The sequence below is a fragment of the Gobio gobio genome (genome assembly GCF_949357685.1).
Source record: "Gobio gobio genome assembly, chromosome: 16".
Classification (NCBI taxonomy): Eukaryota; Metazoa; Chordata; class Actinopteri; order Cypriniformes; family Gobionidae; genus Gobio; species Gobio gobio.
In genome coordinates, this window is record NC_137109.1 from 31,645,414 (window position 1) to 31,666,568 (window position 21,155).

The 21,155-nt window shown below is 40.7% G+C and overlaps 1 protein-coding gene across 4 annotated transcripts in view; it reads right to left on the minus strand.

The window, feature by feature from the left end:
• Positions 1–21,155, minus strand: part of afap1l1a (actin filament associated protein 1-like 1a) — a gene marked incomplete at its 5' end in the record, with an annotated part of 38,087 nt that overhangs the window by 10,116 nt on the left and 6,816 nt on the right. For 2 of the 4 annotated variants that reach the window (XM_079838825.1, XM_079838824.1), the window contains 4 exons: positions 756–867; positions 1,452–1,540; positions 1,632–1,715; positions 2,202–2,327. In XM_079838825.1, the coding sequence (XP_079694951.1) occupies positions 756–867; positions 1,452–1,540; positions 1,632–1,715; positions 2,202–2,327 (411 nt within the window). Of the gene's footprint in view, positions 1–755; positions 868–1,451; positions 1,541–1,631; positions 1,716–2,201; positions 2,328–6,943; positions 7,190–21,155 lie in introns of those variants that run through there. The other 2 variants (XM_079838822.1, XM_079838823.1) reach the window with 2 other exon arrangements.

Below are 21,155 nucleotides of genomic sequence, written 5' to 3' on the forward strand. Positions count from 1 at the left end.
CTCTTGACACTGATATCTATGATAAGCGAACTTGATTAACCTACAGAAGTGGGCAGTCCCCCTTTTTTGCTGACTTTATCAGTATCAAGCAACAACAAACATTTGCCAACAAAAAAAAAGTCAAGATGAAACCATATTTGTGAATTTGCAGAATTTAGAGTTTAAACTGAAACTTTGAAATGAAGCAAAATGCGAAACTTTCTTGCATGAGCTTGTGTTTCTGGTCTCCTGCATTTGCATGCAATTAACTGGAAGTCAATGGAACGAATTTGACCCTATTTACTTTCTTAATGGACAATCTTGGTATTATTTTAAACAATTCATTGTACAATTCAAGCACAACTTTATCTCTGCAATTTTTCATCAAAATAACAATGTGCTCTGAAATGACTTTCCTTTTCCGCTGATGTCACTTAGACTTTGCAGGCTTTTGGGTAATGTTAACCAATAGCTATTTAGACATTGTTTTTGTAACTTCAAACTGAGCATAGCTCCATTCTGGAATGTAGCATCCACTTTTTAGACTCCAATAGGCCTACTTTTTCTTTCAAAAAATCAAAAATGTGTAAAATGGGTTGAAAACTACATTTAACTTTGATTTCAAGTGGTTTACGTATAGTGACAAGATCTATCATCAACACTCAGACTCTTGAAAGAACACAAAGTTGTAACATCTCCAAGTTATTTTATCTATAGGAATTTATATAGACCATGCCATGTTTTCCAAACAACGGACATACAGCAACGAGACTCACTGCGGCTGGTAATATATTCTGGCATCTTTCCAGGGCTGAGTGGCACGGCCTCTTCATAGTAATCCTCTGGAGGTGGTGTGTTGGGCAGGGGGGGAGGCGAGCCCGTCGTGCTCTGGTAAAAAAAAATGTGGCAAACACAATGACTTACTCCATCTGTCTGCCCCATCGCATTAATTCAAACTTAACATCTGCTTTTCAGTGAGTCCTCACAATATCGCAAAGTTATGTGGCTCCGTTCCACCACTCGGCAAGTTACTCCAATAACAAATGATATGTGACCGCTGCATCCAATCAAAAGCCAAACCCACATGCCACATGGATGACGGCTGAGAAAAAGTCAGATACTGTCCATGCAGGACTATTGTGCTATAATGGCACACAAACACACTGACACACACAATGAAATGAAAAATCTGACTGCTGGAAGAGTGCGCTCTCTTAATAACAGGCTCTGTGGGGACCTCAGTGAAGGGCTGATGGTGATGTGACTTTAAAGATAACAACCTGCCTTGAAAGTGCAATGCAGCTGGAAAGAGAAGAGCAGGTTTCACTGCAGCACGATTAATCATTCTGCCGTATCTCATCGTTGCAGAGCACAGCCCTTTATTACACACTGACATCAGGGTTAATGATGCATTAGCAATAGGTCTAAGAAGCAGGGCATTGTGGGTAATCTTTTGAGGGAAGATTTCTTACCGGCTTGGAGACAGTGTGATCGGTGTGGTTTGTCTCTGGCTCTTTCTTTTGATCCTCCATTTCAACTTTCAGGTCCCCGAGGTCACAATCTGTAGAAACATCCAAACACATTTATGAGTAAAAAAATTCAAAACAATTGAGGATGTTTAGATGTAAATCTCATAAATACTCCCCACTCACCAAACGTATCAAAAAGAGATTCGACAAAGCTGGTTCCGTTTCTGTATACTGAGGTGTTCATGTACATATAGTCTTTTCCAGTGACTGCAAAGAATGAGTATGAGAAAAGAGAAAACATATGTATGTAAGACAACTGCCAAAAGCTTTTCCAGTCTCATTTATGAGAGAAACAAGGTTTATGTTTATCCCTCTGGTCTTGTCACTTTCTGTTCCAAAGGGTTTCTTCTTTGTCTAAATTGTCTCAAGCATATTGTGTATTGGTTCTCTGTCAGACTGATGTTTTCTGAGTTAATTTGAAATATATGTGCAGTTCCCTGCTGGACAAAAAACAGGTAATCAATTTGATGAGACCACGGGGACTAAAAGGCTTATCCAAGGTGGTCTACCAGATCTAATTGCTAACCAAAATGGTCTACAACAGGGATGACTTTTCCTGCATAAATCCTGAACTGAGCAAAATGGTGGCTTTAGCAACATCAATGCTCTTCAAGGTCAACCAGCTGATTGTCCAACCACTAAACTCAGCTCGAACCAGATAATAACCATTAGAAACTGATTTTAGATATTTACCTGAGGGCTGAAGTTGTCTGAGAAGGTTTTTCACAGCCGTTTTCTTCTCTTCTGTAGCACAGCTCAGGGTCTCATGGTCCAACAGCTTCAACAGCACATGCAACTCCGTCACCAAAAGCTCCATTGCTGAAGGTCAAAGTTCAGGGTTAGATGTCCATAAAGACCAGACTATACAATTGTCAGTGTTTGTCATAACAACAGATTAATTAGACCAACCATCAACCCTTCAGCATGAGAGAGCAAATGAAAACAAGAGTCAGTTGCAGAGGCTTTTGGTCAATGACGTGACACTAATTGTTGTACAATTTTTTTAATACGTTAAAAATACAATCCACGCATATAATGACTTGACTACACTCACAACTGCACAACTCGCAAATGTGACTTTATATCACGCAATTCTGAGAAAAAAAATTTGAATTGTGAGATAAAAAGTTGCAATTACCTTTATTTTTTATTCTGTGGCGGAAAAAAGCTTCCATAATATACTAGATATTTTTTGGTGCTGCAAAAAGTAAAAAATGTCATCTAGTGTGACTCCACAAAAATTTAATTATGTAATACATATATAATATGTTAAATAAAATGTATATAATTTTTTTTTAATAAAGATTATAATATGCACACTCACATGTATTCATAAATACTTTTCATTTGATATTTACACTACATGGCATTTTCTTCTTAAAAATGGTATAAACTTTTTAAAACCATATGCAGCCCTAAGAACTTTGTAACGCTAACCCAAGATAAAAAAAAAACACTCATATATATCATTGACCCTTTTCAGAAGAGAGGCTAGCAGGCTTGAGATCAACTCTAGTCTTCATCATTAATCATCAATCTCTGACTCTCAAAAGCTTGTAAAACTGGGATGACTGAATCAAAAAGGATCTAGATGCATGGCTCTTTGTTACATTATATTCCACAGAGTGTCTTCAGTATGGACACACATGTCAGAGGACTATGAGTTATGGGCAGGAGGGATGATGACAGGTCAGCAGGATTATAAATTGGAACAGGTTTGGAGCTCAAAACTTCACGCTGGGACTCTCAAGCTCTCATCCAGGTCTCTGTGGAATGAAAACCGCCCTGTTGTTGAAACCAAAAACCCCTGCGTAGAGTCAAAGACGTACCCTCTGATCTGTGGCGAGCTTCCCATCCCACCTAGCAAGCTTAGAGCATCAGAGGAGGGTCCAAACCCAATAAATACATTCATAGCCTGACATCTAAACTCCGCTAAGACAAGTTAAGACAGTGGGTTAACCTCTGGTCTCTTACGTCTAGATTATGCAGAGGAAAGGGCTTAATGACATTGCCGTGAGTGTGCGTGTGGAGCTTTAATCTGAAGGAGGAGGGCTGACATCCCTATATCTCAACAGATATTACCGCCCACAAACTGAAGTTCACATAGTTCCACGCCAGCTAAACCACATTTTCTCTCCCAAACCCATTACTAATGACCCGCTACTACTAATGCTGAGCCTATGAGTTTGAGCTAATGCACAGTCAGCAAATTAGTGAAAACATGCAACCAAAAACCTGGACTGCAAGTATGTTTTGAAGAATGAAAAAACAAAGCATGAAACAATAAAAAACAGATTGTCAGCGACCCTATAGGCAGTGTGTGCCTGGGCACAAGGTTTGCTGATGTGGAAGGATTCTGACTGTTTTGTTCAGGGAAAGTAATCAAGCCATGTGAACACCTCCTGCCCCAGTAGATATGAGCTCATGATACACACTGGGACCACACTGATCACGAGCAGAAGGCTGGAGAGAGAGGGAGTGTGAACAGGGCTGATCATCCATGTCCATCACACAGCTGGACAATCTGGCTTGGACAGAGGGTCAGCTGAGTCAAAGTATCCACCTCAGGGCCTGTGGGCTTAATACTGATATTAACAGGTGTGGTGGGTCAAGACACTACTTCATCTGTCAGAAACTCCATGAGCAATGAACACTAAAATATGGAATTCCTTCAAAAGCAGAGAGAAAATGCTGAAGTGACAAAAAAGATAGCGAAAGATATGATTCCTGCTGCAGACAAGCTATCTAGAATAGCCAGAGCAAATTACCAGTTAAAACATTTGTGATATAGTGTACCTCGCAATAATGTAGCAATATTCTCTTACGTCAAAAAGCAATATTTGTTGAATTTTTTCATATGGATGTTTTTAGGAATTCAACCAAAATCTCAGAGCTAATAATATACACTTGTCTTCAAAAGTCTGGGATCGGTATGGTATACTCTGGTCTTCAGTGTCACGTGATCCTTCAGAAATCATTCTAATATGCCGATTTGGTACTCAAGAAACATTTCTTATTGTTATCAATGTTGAAAATGGTTGTGCTGTTTAATGTGTTTGTGGAAACCAATTTTCTTCATAATTTTTTTTTTGATGAAGAGAGACTTCATAAAACAGCATTTACTTAAATAGAAATCTTTGTAATGATGTAAAAGTCTTGTTTACTGTCACTTTTGTTCAAATTAACGCATTCTTGCTAAATGAATGTATTCATTTCTTGTTCTCTACTAAGAACTTTTGTTTTCCAGTTTTATATCGGTTTTCTGCACATTCATGGCTTCACTCCAGTTCGGAATTGAAGTTGGTCCAAACTGTGTAAGATATCAAGACATAAACAAGCTTAGGAGTTTTTAAAGTATGGTATGGTATAGTTCGAGAAGATACCGGAGTATTTCAGCCTCTTGGCTTGTCTCTCTTTATTTTCTCCGTGCTTCCCTCACTTGTACATGAACGGCCACCACCCTCTTCCACATCCCCCTGAGAAACCTTAATGAAAGATGTGCTTCTAGTCAGATTGTGCTATGGTCCAGAAAATGTCAAAACGCTTCAGGATCACATCTCTCCATGGGGAAGGTGAGGAGTTTAAAAGCCACAAAGAAACACAAATACTCTAATTCACACAAACACATTCTTACACCCACATGCACAGAAATTACTCATGTGAAATTTGGGTCAGCGTACTGCTGCTTTGACAAGAGTGGAGTTTTTCTTCTTCTTCTTTGATTCACCACAGTTATTATTGACTAATGTACTGCAAAACATCTAACTTCCTTTCATCGTGTCCCTAGCTGCCTTGCAGGCACTCCCACCGGTGTGTAAGTCTGAGTGTTACTCTATTCAGACTTGTTGACACAAGGCCCCTGCGATCACAAAAAGCCTGAGTTTAACTTTACGTGTTGGCCTCACCATGACCTCCTCCAGGTGACCACAGTTGGGTAGCAACTAAAGTGGCACAATGTCCCAAATATGCTACATGCGCCCACTTGGCAAATTATTTGAAGAATGTAGGGTTAAAACCCAGCATGTGTGAGCAGTTCAGTTTGAAGAGCAGGGCAAGAATAAGCGTCAGAATAGTGCATTTATTAGCTATGCATAGCTATTTTGCGAAGTGAAGTCACAGGAAATGTAACCAGGTGATGATCTAATTTTTGAATAGTAACAACAAATGAAGCAACACAAATAATTACAGAATAGGCTTCATTAAACCATAGAAAAACTTAACAGGTAGAATTGTGTGGTTTAGGCAGGTTGATGCTAGTTAGTGCTAGCTGATCTACCAGATGGAACAACATAGAAAGATGTTCACCAGCTAGTTTAGGTATTTGTATTTCCTCATGTACTCATGTATCTGTATTTCCCATAAAGAAGGTGAAGCATAAAGTCAGGTGAAGCAAATAAGATTAGGAAATCTTATTGAACAAAAAGTTTGAGGGCAGTTAGGACCATCTTAAACCAACATGAGCGCAGCGGAGCATACATGATTCCTACAGAGATACTCTCTTACATGAGATCAAACACATTTGTGCTTCTCTTTATCTTGAGCTGCACCTGTGGAGGGTCATTTCCAAAGCCAAGCACAACACAGGGCTCCGTGCCCACTCCCCTCCAGAGAGCAGCACATGTGGTCCTCTCTGATAATACCACATCAAAACAGCATAGTGAGAACACAGAAATCCACACCGGCGCTCAGGTTCTCCTGATGGCATGGGTGTTTGATGCTTTCTTTTGGATCGACCCCATGCGAGATGTTTTCATCTCTGTCTGCGAGATCTCACAGGCAAATCAGAGTTGATAATCTATTATTCTTTCTTGCTCGCTTGAAAGTACTTTACTGACAGTCATATTGTTTCAACGTAATCTAAAAGCCATGTTGAGGAATGTAAAGTTGGCGTTGAAAGCTGTGTTTTTAGAGGACAACGGGGCGGTTTCCCAGAACTGCATCAGTGCTTTAGCACTCAGCACCTCACACATAGCCGCAAAGCGAGGAAACATTCCTCACCTCATTAAAAGTGCAGCCAAAGCACTTAAAGATGCCTACCAGAGATAGTAATGCATACTCCATTGTAAAAACCACAGCACTCCTCAAGAAAGCTCTAAACACCTTGGTGAAATCTTATTTTACAAGCGTATTTTGCTTAGACAACAAATACAACACCTGTTAAAACTCATTTTATGAGTGCGATGCTACTAAATAGATTTATTCGTAAAGCAACATATAAACTCAAAAACTAAAATGCCTACGGCTTAATACAGCTACAACTGCTGATGGATTTATTATGCTAAATTCAAGTTGGAATAGCTAAAGTTAAGTAAAACTAATCAATACGTTTCACTTTAGCTTGTACGGAAATCATTTAGACAAATGTGAAAGCTATTCAATAATACAATTATCTAGTTCCCAAGGAAAAAAAGACGTGCGAGTAACAAAACACCTACCAGAAACAGCTGCTGAGGAGGAGACAGCCAGGCCCACCATCTCCTTTCCTGAGACAACTAGATGTAGAGTCATACAGTTGTTCCTGAACAAGTCACAGCAATCCAGAATGATGGAATCAGCTGATAAACTGACTATTCCAAGGTGCATTTCCTTCACATTTATCACTTTCTTTCCTGGGTCCAGAATAAAAGAGACTGAGGGATAGCAGGGGAATTTATCCTCCCTTTCTGGTCTGCTGGTGTGTGTGTGTCTGGGGGTGGGGTGCTCACTGTTGACTGTGTGTGTGAAGTAAGGGGAGGCACCATGTCCTGATCTAATCCGGTGGGGTTCTATAGCACCTGGGACAGGCCTTGAGTAAATACACACATTCATCCCCCACAGCGGAGATTATGGAGAGTCCTTACCAGCACTCTTCCACTGTCCTCTACACCAAAGACTTCTTTTTAGCGGACAATTTCACAGTTTATTTATTTATTTCGTTTTTATTGTCATACCAGTATGCCATGCCATATAGCTATTTTCATAACAAGACCGATGTATTTTATGAGAAACAAATAGTGGTAACACTATTATCATATTACATGTTATCATTATAGCAAACATATAGCAAAAAGATTTTTAATTTCAATATTTGATACTTTTTTTTAGGATTATTCCTGGTGAAATTAGAGAACTCGCCGAATAAAATAGTTGCCTAGTGGCATTTAAAAACAGTACCTTCCAACAAAAAAATGTTTTAGAGGAGTCTGACAAAAAAAAATACATGTTGGTGGTACAATAAAAATAAATGAGTAAGTGAATGACCAATTCGGCATATTGTGCACTACACTCAAAAAGACAACTTGTAAAAATTAAAAATAAAAGCCTTTCATTTATGATTTGATTGATTTCATAGCTTATTATTTGCCATTTTTGTATACATAGGCTATACGTTTCAATTTTGCAGAGTAAAATTCATGTAAAATCTGAGCAGTTCCAGTCCTCAGGATAAAAATCTGAAAAACATTTGCCTTTTAATCTCATAGCTCTCTAAAGGTGAAGGGTTTTTGTGGCACTAAACGGCAATAAAAATGCAAACAGGTTCTCAAACACTTCCCTGCCACTGGATGAAAATATATTGTCTTAGCCACGCCAATCTATTTTCTATTTTAAAAACTGACGTTATTGGTTGAGCTAAGTTGCTTTATTGGGTCAGTTTTGAAAATAGCTTTCTTACTCATATAGGAATAATATATTACTATTATTATTATTATTATTATTATTAGGGCCTGAGTACCGATGGTGTGAGGACCCTATTGGAATTGCTCAGTCTAATATTCTTCTTCTTCAAAATGAATCGCATTTTTCGAGGGCCTAAACATATTGGAAAACTCATGAAACTTTGCACACGCGTCAGAAGTGGTGAAAATGTACATGTGATATGGGTTTCAAAATTAAGTGTGGCAAATGGCTCGATAGCGCCACCTACAAAATTTAAATGAATCGCTGTTCACGCTATATGTTTCACGTACAAGTATGAAATTAGGTAGACACATGCAACAGCCCAATACCTAGAAAAAACTCCTTGGAGCAAAATCTGAAACCCAAAATAAAGTGAGATATTTTGAATTTTCTCTGCACAATTTTTGCAGTTTTTGCCATTCCCTGACGTTGTACTTTAACGAATTCCTCCTAGAGATTTATTCAGATCAACATCATATTTGTACAGTCGAATCTAAAGGCCTTTGTGATGTTAAATTGCAAAGATCTTGAGTTTTCGCTGAGGAGCATGTCCTTGGCGGCCTCGCAAATTTCGATGTTTAGCCATGAAAGAGGAAGCTGTTGTAAATCAGGCATACAATGTTCGACCTGCCCCAAACTTTACTGGCCTGAATTCTGGCCTGAAGACATCTATATGCCAATATCAGTTAGTCATAGCGCCACCTGCTGGCAATAGGAAATCTCATGCTTTACACTGTAATTCACTCCCTGAAACACATTTAAATATGCCATGAAGTACCAAACATGCTAGAAACACGTTAAATCATGCAACACTTGGCTAAGTGCAAATATATGCAATTAAAGCCACGAAGCAGGAAGTTGTTGTAACTCAGGCATACAATGTCCATCAGGAAGTTACGTGTTTAACACTCTGATGCACTACAAGCAACATACTAAAATATGCAATTGAGTACTAAACATGCTAGAAACATTCTAAAACATGCTAGAAACACTTAGCAGAGTGCTAAAGCATGCTATTATCATCATGAAACAGGAAGTTGTTGTAATTCATGCATAAAATGTCCAATCTACCTCAAACTTCACGTTTGATAGGTGCCCTGGCCTGAAGACCTCTTACACACCAAAATTTAGTTATAGTCATAAATACAAAATACAAATGAGTGACCGTGCTCTGTTTTCCTAAAGCCACCGGGTGACACCGGTGGCATGGGTGCGAGGGCCCTTTCATCGCTGCTTGCAGCTTTAATTATTATTATTATTATTATCACATTTCAAATTGACAATTAAACATACATTTAAAAATTAATTTATATACCATTTTAAATTTCTTTTCTTCGTCTGTTTATTTATTCATTAACCTTTACAATAAAAAGTGCAATTTAAAGATGAGTTAATGACATATTGATTTTAAATTATTACATGAATTGATTATTTTTATGATTTTTAAAGCAAGTTAAACTGGGATAGACAAAAGTATTGTAACATAAAAAACCTGCCTTTTGATCCTTAAGAGACACTGATTTGTATCGGTTGATCTGCTCTGTCTGCCTGCAGTCTCTTCTAAGTGAACAGAGTGTTTCTACTCCCTATGTTACAGTGCCTGTAGAGACTGTAGTTACACACAAAAGAGCCATTCTGCCAGTGTGCTCAAGTGAAGAGATGGGAGTCTAGTTCTCTTCATTGTGTTCACCCATCCAGAGAGGAGTCGGGTGCTGACATGCACAGACACACATCAGCACATGTTCACAGTGACGTTACTCAAAGCCACGGGCAAAACCTAAGACCACTCGGCAGGATCTGACACGCTGAATAGCACAAAACCCACTCAAACACACATGCGCCTTCTTAAAAAAAAACACAGAGATAAGCAGGCCGTATCAGCAGTTCTATCTCCTCTGCACTGAAAGCGGACACTTTTCTGTCCATTTCCCAGTTGACGGTTCCTGAGGGCATGTTACGTCTTGCGAGACAGATGAGATGCTGAAGGTTTGTCTAGTTAAACTTTGCAGACCTGTTGCTAGACAGCCTGGCACTAGAGATAAAAGACGGCTGAAACAAGAGTAACCATTCATCTGTGATTTAAGTTATCAGATGATACATTCAAACCACAATTATTATACTCAAGTGTGTTCATTATAGTTCTGTTGATTCAGCTGTCTGTACTAATGATCCTTCTCAGCATTTACATTTTTGCAAAGGCAAGCATCAATACTACTATGACCCTGTTTCCACCCGGTATTAATTGGTCAGTGCTAAATGAAGGTATAAACACGAAGGTCACAATATATCATTCTGATGACTGAAACCACATACAGATTTCTAAAATGATCATGCACTCTTAAAAAAAAGAAAAAAAAAGAAATAAGAAAATTGTACCTTTGAAGGTACAAGTGGCCATCACTGGGGTGGTACCCTTAAGTGTATATTTTTGTACCTCTAAGTAGAGGAAAACAATGGTATAATTGTACCCTAAGGACCAATTGAGTACCGTTAAAGGTACAGTTAAACGTTTTGTTCCCCAAGAAACAAAACTGTACCGCCAATGTAGGCTACCTTTTTTTTCTGAGAGTGTGTGACACTGAAGACTGGAGTTTTTATTAAACAACCTTTAAAAGGTAGGGTATAGGCAATTTTTTTTATTTACACTTTTTATTATTCTGGTTGAAACTCTTCATATTCTGATAGCAATCAATAATAGAAGTGGTCTAAATATATATATATATATATTTATTTATTTATTTATAAATTTTTTTTTACAAATATCTTACGTGGAATTCTCAAGGCCAAAAAATATTAATCCAATCATTGCATTCGGTCCTGCGCAGCGCGGACCGTTTATCAGCTCGGACCAATAATAGACAGTGCAGCGCGGGTTTAGAACAGGTTGAGTGCCGATCTCGATCTACTACACAGTGCTGGGAGATCCAGTGAGAAAGCGTTTGAATTCGACACAAAATGAATAACTTCGCAGCGAGATCTAGTGGGATGAATTCAGAGCAGAATTATGTTAAAAAACACAAATATCAAATCAAACAGCGTTGTACAGAAAGCTTTTCAGTCCACAAATCACACAGAAAATAAGTAAAGAGTTCTCCTTTTATTATCACTGAAGCTTTCGGTCAGTTATACTATATAAGAATAATTGTACATTTAGAGTAGCCTATTTATACCCTATAAAAATTTGTTTTTTGCATGTTACTCTTGTTAAAGCTGCAGTCTGTAACTTTTTTGGTTAAAAATTATCCAAAATAAATTTGAGCAAGTACATAACCAGCCAGAGTTCAAAACAGTATCTCATTACCTTATCCCGATTCACAATGGTAAGCTTGTAATAATGTGTTATAATTTGAGTGCTATGGTAGCTTACTGCGCACTGTAGAAAATGCTCTTCTTATTTAGTATTTTTTTCTTGTTTCCAGTCCAAATACCTAAAAATACTTAAATCAAGATGCATTTACTAGATAAGTAAAATGACATAAGATATTTTTTCTTGTTTTCTGGGGAAAGCAAATCTAAATTAAGTGAGTTTTTGTTTAAAACAAGCTAAATTATCTGCCAGTGGGGTGAGAAAAATAATCTTATTTCTGTTTGGGATAGAAACAAGATTTCAATCAGAAACAAGATTATTTGGCTTTCACTTTTATACTGATGACCAGAGTCAGAGTAGATCAGATCATTGCTAACACCCAGTGACAAGGTTTGCCTGAACTCTGCAGACGGTTGTCTGGCTGAGATACAAGAGACAACAATACAGTGATGAAGCACTCTGACCTTTGACCTTTCCAAAGACACTCACGTGGAGCCCTTACTGTCACACTGAAAACACAAATCTGGTTGTAAATACATCCGCCAACATATACAGTAGATGCAGGAATACAACAACAAAACTGCAACAGTTACAATTGTTCCATAATAAATAACATATGTTGGAGGGCATTACGAGAAGGCCTTTCATTCCCTCTCTAATATAGCTTGTAAGATGACACAAAGGCAATAGCAGGGGAGGCCCTTCCAACACAAATCACCCAGCTGTTATCAAATATGGATATCCTGTGGTGCAACAGATGTTTGCGCTGCTTCAGGATGTTTTATTTGCCCCCACCGTTCTGATGTGGCACCTTGCGTGTACGAAAATTGACTCAGAGTAGATATGTACTGTGATGTCTCAAATCTGAATCATGAAATCTATCCATTCCTGTTCATAACATAAGAATTCATAACATCAGACAGACTGTCACTGGAATGTAAAGTACATCTAGACATCGCTGTGAGTCATAAAGGTGAAGGAGTGAACAATCTTATCTGAATTGATACTAACATCAGGGTGCCTAGATGGAGTGACAACTCAGCAATCCTCTCCTAACCACATTCAGCAATAAAAATCTCCCTCAGAATTCCAGGCATACTCGGATCATCAGTGTCCAAAGCTCCACAGGGGAAGGGAGCGAGTTCGTGCACACATATACTGATGATGTCATACTAGAATTCCCACAATGAGAGATAACAAACACAAAACCTCATTTGTTTGGACACCTTGGAATATTGATGTTTGCATGAGACGCCTCTGGTCTGTTGGGACACCATGGTTGGAAGTACATATTTGGGTGCATGCCACGAATTACAGAGCCTGTTATAAAAAAAGTTACAGTGCTTGTCAAATGTTACAGTCGCACACACACAGACATTTGTTAACACATACTAAACTGTTTCTGTCATATTCAGTCAAATAAAAAAAATGTGGAAGAGTGTGGCAGGGGCTTTACTGATGAAAGGCATTATAGGTTGTTCCCCTTCGAGGGAACTTTTTGGGGACACATTTGGGGTAATGCCCCCAGCGTAACGCGTCTGAAGAATGAATTAAATAAGTCCAATCCTGATTGGGGTTGCATCATAGCGTAGTATGTGGCGGCATACCCGGAAGATACAAAGTGACATCGGCACACAACACAGATAGCTTTCTGCTCTTCAGCGTTAGCACTCTGTGTTTGTGAGTCTTATTTGGTGTTGTTTGTCTACCAATGTTGTTTTCACTAGCATTTCTTTGTTATAATGGCGAGCGAACATTTCAAGCAGTGTGTGCCTCCGTGTCCGCGTTTCTTTACGGGCACGGACACGCATCAGCTTTGTGGCTCTCGAGGGAGCAGCCTGCGGTGATTGTGAAAGGCTGCCACTGAGGGTACTGCGCTCGCGGCTGGCCATGTTCAATGAGGCCAGCCGGCCTCGCGGATCTGGGCCTGCATCTGCTGAGGCAGCGCGGCGTCGTAGATTGTGGGGCTTGCAGATGGATCTGTCAACGGGATTGAGGACTGCAGAGGCATCTTCCTCATCCTCGTCTGATGATTCAGATATCCTCCCGCCTCGTGCGGAAGCCGAGGCTTCTTCCCGCGAGGCAGAGGATCCGATCCTCAGGCTATCTGACTCCGAGGAGTCAGAAGCTATGGGTGTCGAGGCCGGTGATGTGGAGCTTTCGCCACTCCACACACCCACTTTGGAGGAGCTGGTGGAGGTGATAACCCACGTGGACATCCAGCCGCCTTCTAAGCTGAATTAATGCTTTTTCAGGCGTCATGTTCAGCCTCCGGGCCGGGGCCTTCCGTTCTTCCCTTCACGTTTGATAGGTGCCCTGGCCTGAAGACCTCTTACACACCAAAATTTAGTTATAGTCATAAATACAAAATACAAATGAGTGACCGTGCTCTGTTTTCCTAAAGCCACCGGGTGACACCGGTGGCATGGGTGCGAGGGCCCTTTCATCGCTGCTTGCAGCTTTAATTATTATTATTATTATTATCACTTTTCAAATTGACAATTAAACATACATTTAAAAATTAATTTATATACCATTTTAAATTTCTTTTCTTCGTCTGTAAATTTATTCATTAACCTTTACAATAAAAAAGTGCAATTTAAAGATGAGTTAATGACATATTGATTTTAAATTATTACATGAATTGATTATTTTTATGATTTATTTTTATTATTTTTAACAATGAGTTGTGTAAGTCATGGGAAAGACCCTTCTCAGCCCGTTTATCTAATAATCTAATAATAGCCCGTTTACTCCCCCAGTGCTCGAATTTTGCCAATGTGCTGGGGGCGGCTGAGTCGGGTTATGCGGCGCTGCCGCGGATTGAAGAGGCGCTCGCGAGCCACCTCTCAACTGGGGCCGCCGCATCGCTGAAGGCCCCGACGCTGCCCACTTAGCCTTGCCGCGATACATCCAGGTTGGTCGGCAGGGCTTATAGAGCAGCGGGTCGCGCTGCTGGTTGCCTGCACACCATGGCGGTACTGCAGGCATACCAAGCCGACCTCCTCAAGGAGCTTGATGAGGGCGAGGGATCCTCCCCGGAGGATATCACCGAACTCCGGAAGGCGACCGACTTGTCTCTCCGCATAACCAAGGAGACGGCCCGAGCCATCGGCCGCTCCATGGCTGGTTTGGTGTGCATTGAGAGACACCTTTGGCTCAACCTGTCGGGGATCAGGGAGAAGGAGAAACACTTTCTCCTTGATGCCCCGATTTCACCTTCAGGCCTCTTCGGCGGCGCGGTGGATACCGTCGTTGAGAGGTTTCAGGAGGCGAAGAAGCAGTCGGCTGCCTTCCAGCGGTTCATCCCTCGCCGCTTTGGCTCCTCGGCGAAGGCTGCCTCAAGTGGGCAGCCTGGACCGTCATCCAGCTCCTCGCACCATGAGGTGCAGAAGCAGAGTGTCGCCTCCTGCGCCCCTCCCGAGGGAGCTTGGCAAAAAGGGACAGCGCTCTCGCAAGAAGCCTTCTCAGCCGAAGGGCGACTTGAGGGACGTCATTCAGGCCAAGAAGGCTTCCAAGCGGACCTAGCTGCGGCAGGACCGCTGAGAGCTGTCCCCCACGGGGTAGATCGACTGAGGTCGTTTTCTCCCTGGAGCTCTCGGGGAATCGATGCTGTGTTCCCGTCGTATGGGACTCGACGACGATGCGGGCAGAGTTGTCCCCCGCGCGTTTCGAGTCCATACTGGCGATGGTCTCCAGAGTGAAGCTAGGCCGCAGCCTCACTGTGAAGCAGTTCCAGAGACAGCTGGGTCTCATGGCAGCAGCATCCAATGTAATACCGTTCGGCCTGCTCCACATGAGATCCCTCCAGTGGTGGCTGAGGACCAAGGGGTTTTCCCCCAGGGGAAATCCTTTCCGTATGATCAGGGTAACGCGCAGATGCCTTCGTTCCCTCGTCAAGTGGAAGAAACCTTGGTTCCTGTCCCAGGGGCCAGTGTTGGGAGCATCCTGTTGCCGGAAAACCGTTTCAACAGATGCCTCCCTCTCTGGCTGGGGCGCGGTTATGGAAGGCCGCTTTGCCAGAGGTCTGTGGGTGACCTGGCATTCCTCCTGGCACATCAACTGCCTGGAGATGCTGGCAGTCTACAAAGCTCTGAGGAGCTTTTTCCCGGACCTCCGCGGCCACCATGTCCTGATACGATCCGACAATACGTCTGTAGTATCGTATCTGAATCATCAGGGGGGCCTGAAGTCACACCCTCTATGCAGACTGGCACACCAGGTCCTCCTGTGGTCCCAGTGGAAACTGTCGTCCCTCAGGGCGATGTACATCCCCGGGGACCAAAACCAGGGAGCAGACATCCTGTCGAGGCAAGGGTAATTCCCCCGATTGCTCTGCCCACCGGGAGGGCGTCAGCCTTCTCCTAGTAGCACCCCGGTGGCCAACCAGGGTTTGGTTCTCATCTGACATGATCGACCTGCTGGACGACCTCCCATGGCAGGTCCCTCTGTGGCTTGTTTTCGTTGTGTTTTGAACTTATGTTTGCTTTTTATATTGCGTTGTGTTGTGCACTACTGGGCCACCGTACACTGACTTCCAATGTATGAAAAAAAATTAACATCATCTTTTATGTTCCACAAAAAAAAAAAGTCACACAGGTTTGGAATGATATGAGGGTGAGGAAATAATGACAGAATTTCCATTTTTGTGTGACCCTCTCTTTAACTACCCATATCTGAAATATATGATAACATAGAACTGAATAACAAATCCTGCTACTTACCACTGCACACACACAGACAAACACACACACACACACACACTGAGAGACTGCAGAGAAGTAGCAGGTGAACATGTGGAACAGCTTAGCCTATAATTCTCTAGGAGATCTGACTCATATACTGTCTTAAAGCCTGTGCACATTTGTGTGGAAAAAGGGAAATTACGTGTCACTCCTGCTGCTTTATGATAGATGAGAACATGCTTTAGGTTATCATAAAATGAAGCAGCATGCGCACACACACACACACACACACACACACACACACACACACACACACACACACACACACACACACACACACACACACACACACACACACACACACACACACAAAGCTGATATCCATTTGAAGGAAACTGAATTCCTTTACTCACAACCTCTTGTTTTGAACAGTATCCCCCTTAATGTATTTTTCTAGCTAGATAGCTCACACTAGGGCTGCTCGATTATGGAAAAAATCATAATCACGATTATTTTGGTCAATATTGAAATCACGATTATGTAACACGATTATTTCACATGACTTTGGGAATGTGTTGTATTTATTAAAAATACACCTTTCAACAATTCAATTGAAATTGTAACATTTGTTGTACTTTTTGAACTATTAAAATAAATAATATAACATATATTCAAATCAAAGTATAAAAGTATTCATGTAAAAATGATAATCACAAATAAATAAGATCAACAATATGGTTCGGCTAGATATGCTTTTCAGGTACGTCTAACCTTAGTTTTCAGGTACAGAAATGTCTCAAATGTAAAATAACATTGCATATTTGAGTGCATAAATTAAAGATGAATCCTATTAAACTTACAAAAGCTATTCAATCCGGATCGGATATGCGTCGTCTTTATCGACTGTATAAAGTTCACTTAAGGCATATTTGCGCGCTGTGAGACGTGTGCGCGCTCTCAGATGAGCACAGAGATACATTTTCTCACTGCGCGCGGCTTCTCATTCACGTCTTCTGGCACTAAACACGGGTGATGACGGTGAAAACGACTGGTCATATTCAAACATACGGCAGCACTCGCATGCATTGAACAAAGTTTACAAAGAGAGAATTATTTGAAAAATATGAGGGGAAAAAGGACGTTTACACGGCACCCCTGCTCTCGTCAGTTTTTGTTTCTTTATTAGATTGTCATAGGTAACTCTGTTTAATTTTCAAGTGGTTAAACAAATTCGTGATGTTCCCTTGCGTTGCAGCCACTACCATGTAGAAAATCTTAGCACGTTTCTGCTCGTCGTCTGATTCCTCGAAGCCAAACTGTTCCCAGACAACGGAGTTGGTTTTGCCTTTTTTGCTCACCAAACGCTGCTGTAACTGCCCTCCTTCTGCCATCTTTACTCGCGCCGAGTTTTTAAATTCCAGCGGATGATATGCACACGAGACTCCCGATCTGAGAAAGTTTGTGGCTTCGGGAGGGGCGGCTGAGCGCATGCGCGTTTCATTCAGAACGCAAGGCAAAATAATCGTTTTTTCTCGATTGTACTATTTTGGTGATCGTTGGGAGGCAAAATCGAAATCGAAATCGAAATTCGATTAATTGCACAGCCCTAGCTCACACATAAACACTTCTGTTTCGTTCAAAGACCAGCTATGTCAAAATGCAATTATTGTATATCATATACAGTGACATTAACACCAGACCCCCCTGGCCAGTTCACACTAAAGCACGTTCTTGGATAAATAGTTTCAAGAAAAACAATCTTGCACACTTCAGAGCCTTCAAAACACTCATTGAGGACACTAAGTAAAATAAATAGAGAGAGGCAAAACATGAGAGCCCATCTTTAATGCTGCAGTGCTTTGTAGGGGGAGTCGCTGTGGTTAATGACCCCTGCTCCAGTGATGGGGTTTGGCTGCTGCTTGAAGGAAGCAGGGGGGAGTTGGCCATTAGGCCGGGCCCTCCCTCAGGTCACAGTGCTTCTTGTATCTACACACAGCCGCAGAGTTATGGACCCTGAAACTCCCACTCACCTGTTTAAGCATTAACTAGCTTTGAAGGCAAGGTTTTGGCTCGGTGGGGAGCAGGAAGCTTTTATGTTAACACTCCCCTTCGCTCCTCTTTATAAACCTCTTTGCCTGGGGGTCCTCAGTGCCAGGCCTCTATTTGTGTATGTTTTGTACTGTGTAAGCATGAGAGGTACACATAAGGCCATATATCATGGAAAATAGGATGTGTACTGTCCTTGTTTTACTGAAGCAAAAGTGTTTCATATACTCCAAATCTCACTCACTATTTCACTCAGACTATTTATAAAAAAAATTAAGGGGCAACTAAAGCAGTGGGTTTTCAACCGGGTCACACTAGGGGACCACAGGGTGGCTTAAAATTATTTAAATTAATATATGATTATTGATATATTAAAAATAATCAAAATTGTATGTAAATTATAAATGTCCAAAAAAAAAAAAAAATTATTTCTTTCCCCCCGACCAACTATTGTCTTTGTTTTTCAAAAGCTGCATGTTCTTTAATATAGTCATTTGAGTATCGTGTTGGACAATGGACGAGCCAAAAAAATTGAGAACCATTGATCTAAAGCTTGAGCAAATTAAAATGATCAACCACATTATTATATGTGGGGGGGGGGGATAACTGTTAATATAATAATGTGGTTGATCATTAAAATAAATTTAAAAAAGTAGTAGATTTAGCAATGATATAAGTTTACTTATTAAGTTATAAAGGTTACACTTTATTTTAATGCGTCATTGTTACAGTGTAATTATATATTTAAGTACTGAGTAATATTAATTGACAACATGTACTTACTATAGGGTTAGTGTAGGATTAAGGTTTGGTTGAGGGTTAGCTGTAATTATGCATAATTCACTGTACTTACTATGGCAAGAACATGTAATATATGTAACAAGGACACTAAAATAAAGTGTTACCGTATAAAATATTATATTTAATACATGTAATTGTCACGGTAGGTGTGGCAGTAGTGAAGCGCAAAACAGTCTTTTAATTGTAGACTCAAACTTGGAGACAACTTGGCGAAAACTGAACACTCAACTCAACCACACTACATACACGCACTAAACAACATCAAAGCAAAACAAAAAACAGACTGAAACTAAGGGCTTATATACATAGCAAACGAGACTAATTAACAAGACACACCTGAACTAAAGACACTAATTATATTTGTAACCAAGGAAACAAACAAGCAGGGGACGGAGGAGAAATAATAAACCTAGATGATAGACCCTTTTCACAGACTGTGATGACAAGTTTTAACGGTCATCAATATCGTAAATTTTTGAAAAAGTTTGTTGAATTTTCTTTTTTTTTTAATGTATGTACATTTATAACTGTAATACCTTGTATTTTATTACTTTTGCATCAAAAAAAAAAAAGTTACCGCTGCTGTGAGAGTGTTTCTACAGCCACACAATCTATGGGATTGATGGTAAAAATGTACATATTTCTCTCTTTTGACTGCCGTTATCAATCTCACTCGATTTTTTCCCTCCTTTTGAAAGTTGTAAAATCACTATTGAGGAGTTTTTCTCTTGCTATTTGAGCAAATGGGTACACAAAAAAAACATTTTATGTATTCTCTCATTCACAACTACAATAGTTAACCCAACTATGACGACTTCCGCTCTGAGAAACCCGGAAATGTCTATTAACAAAGAACACTAAGACATGAACTGAACAGAGAAATATGTTGAAAAAACTAATTAAAAACGGGACAGTAATTCTGCAGTAAAACATTATATAAAATTATGTATTAAAAGTTTGAGGTGAAAAATTCTCCACAGATTTCCCCTTTAAAACTGTGCTCTCTGATTCTGCACTGCATGCTCTACTGAGTGAATGCAGTACTGATATCAAATCACTCACCACTATCTACTATCTGGTTTGAGAGTAAGCGGGCCCGAAACAGGAGCAGATGAGGTGTCTATAGGGTCATGATGGAAAAGGAGAGTCAAGATAATAATCCTGAGGCCTCAGCATCTGTTTCCGCATGAAGTCCTCTTACATTGTCGCCAACAAAGTAGCAGCAACTTGAGGTTTGAAATCTGGTCACAATTGTGGTCAGAGTGTCTAATCTCTTTTTATTAACGTCTGTGCCTCTGTTTAATATCAGCCGGAGAAAAAGAGCAGAGGGAAATCCCCCAATAGCCCATCTGAGGTCATCTGAGCCATGGAGACCTGGCACAAACAGTGAGTGGAAGAAGCGAGTAAATGAGTTAGGCAGGTGGTGGAACTCACACTAGTACAGAAAAGCACCGCGGGGTGAGCTGCAGGGGTCAGGAGTGGATAGGATGTGGAAAGGAGAGCCGCTGACTTTAATACAGCCTGGTTGTGAAGGTCAGCTCTCAAGAAAAAGCCCGGACACCAAACCCTCACCATATGGCACGAAGAGGGTGAGTCAGCCCATCTCCAATACAAAGAATGCCTTCAGGCCTGCCAGCCTAATTCATATTGCTTATCGCCCCAAAAGCCCCCATGATTTCACTCTGCAGCTATGCCTTATTTCAGCCCTCATTTTTTTCCACAGTAAAAAGATGTAGTGTTTCGCTGACACTATTAAGACTGTGCAGGCATCTGAACTATTGTGGCCACTGAAAGACTGGCTGCATTGTCTAATCTTCATGGAGGATATATTAATTGGAGTGAATGTGTGTGCGCGTGTGTGTCTGGGTATGCACAAAATATCAGAGAAAAAGGGAGGACTTCCAAGAGTCAGGGCAAAACCCTGACCTCTCACCTCTCCCTATCTGTCAACAGGCAGACAGAGCTGAGAGGCTTGGGTGGAGCACTGACACCATTGCTCTGCTTCAAAATCCAGTGAGCTGCAGAGGCAGCGTTTTAATATACAGTTGTTTATTAAATGCACACCCTTGTTCTGACTCGAAGACAATTTCAAATGATGCTAATCTCAATTTGTAGAAATGAGAAATAAGCACAACTAGACCAATAATACAA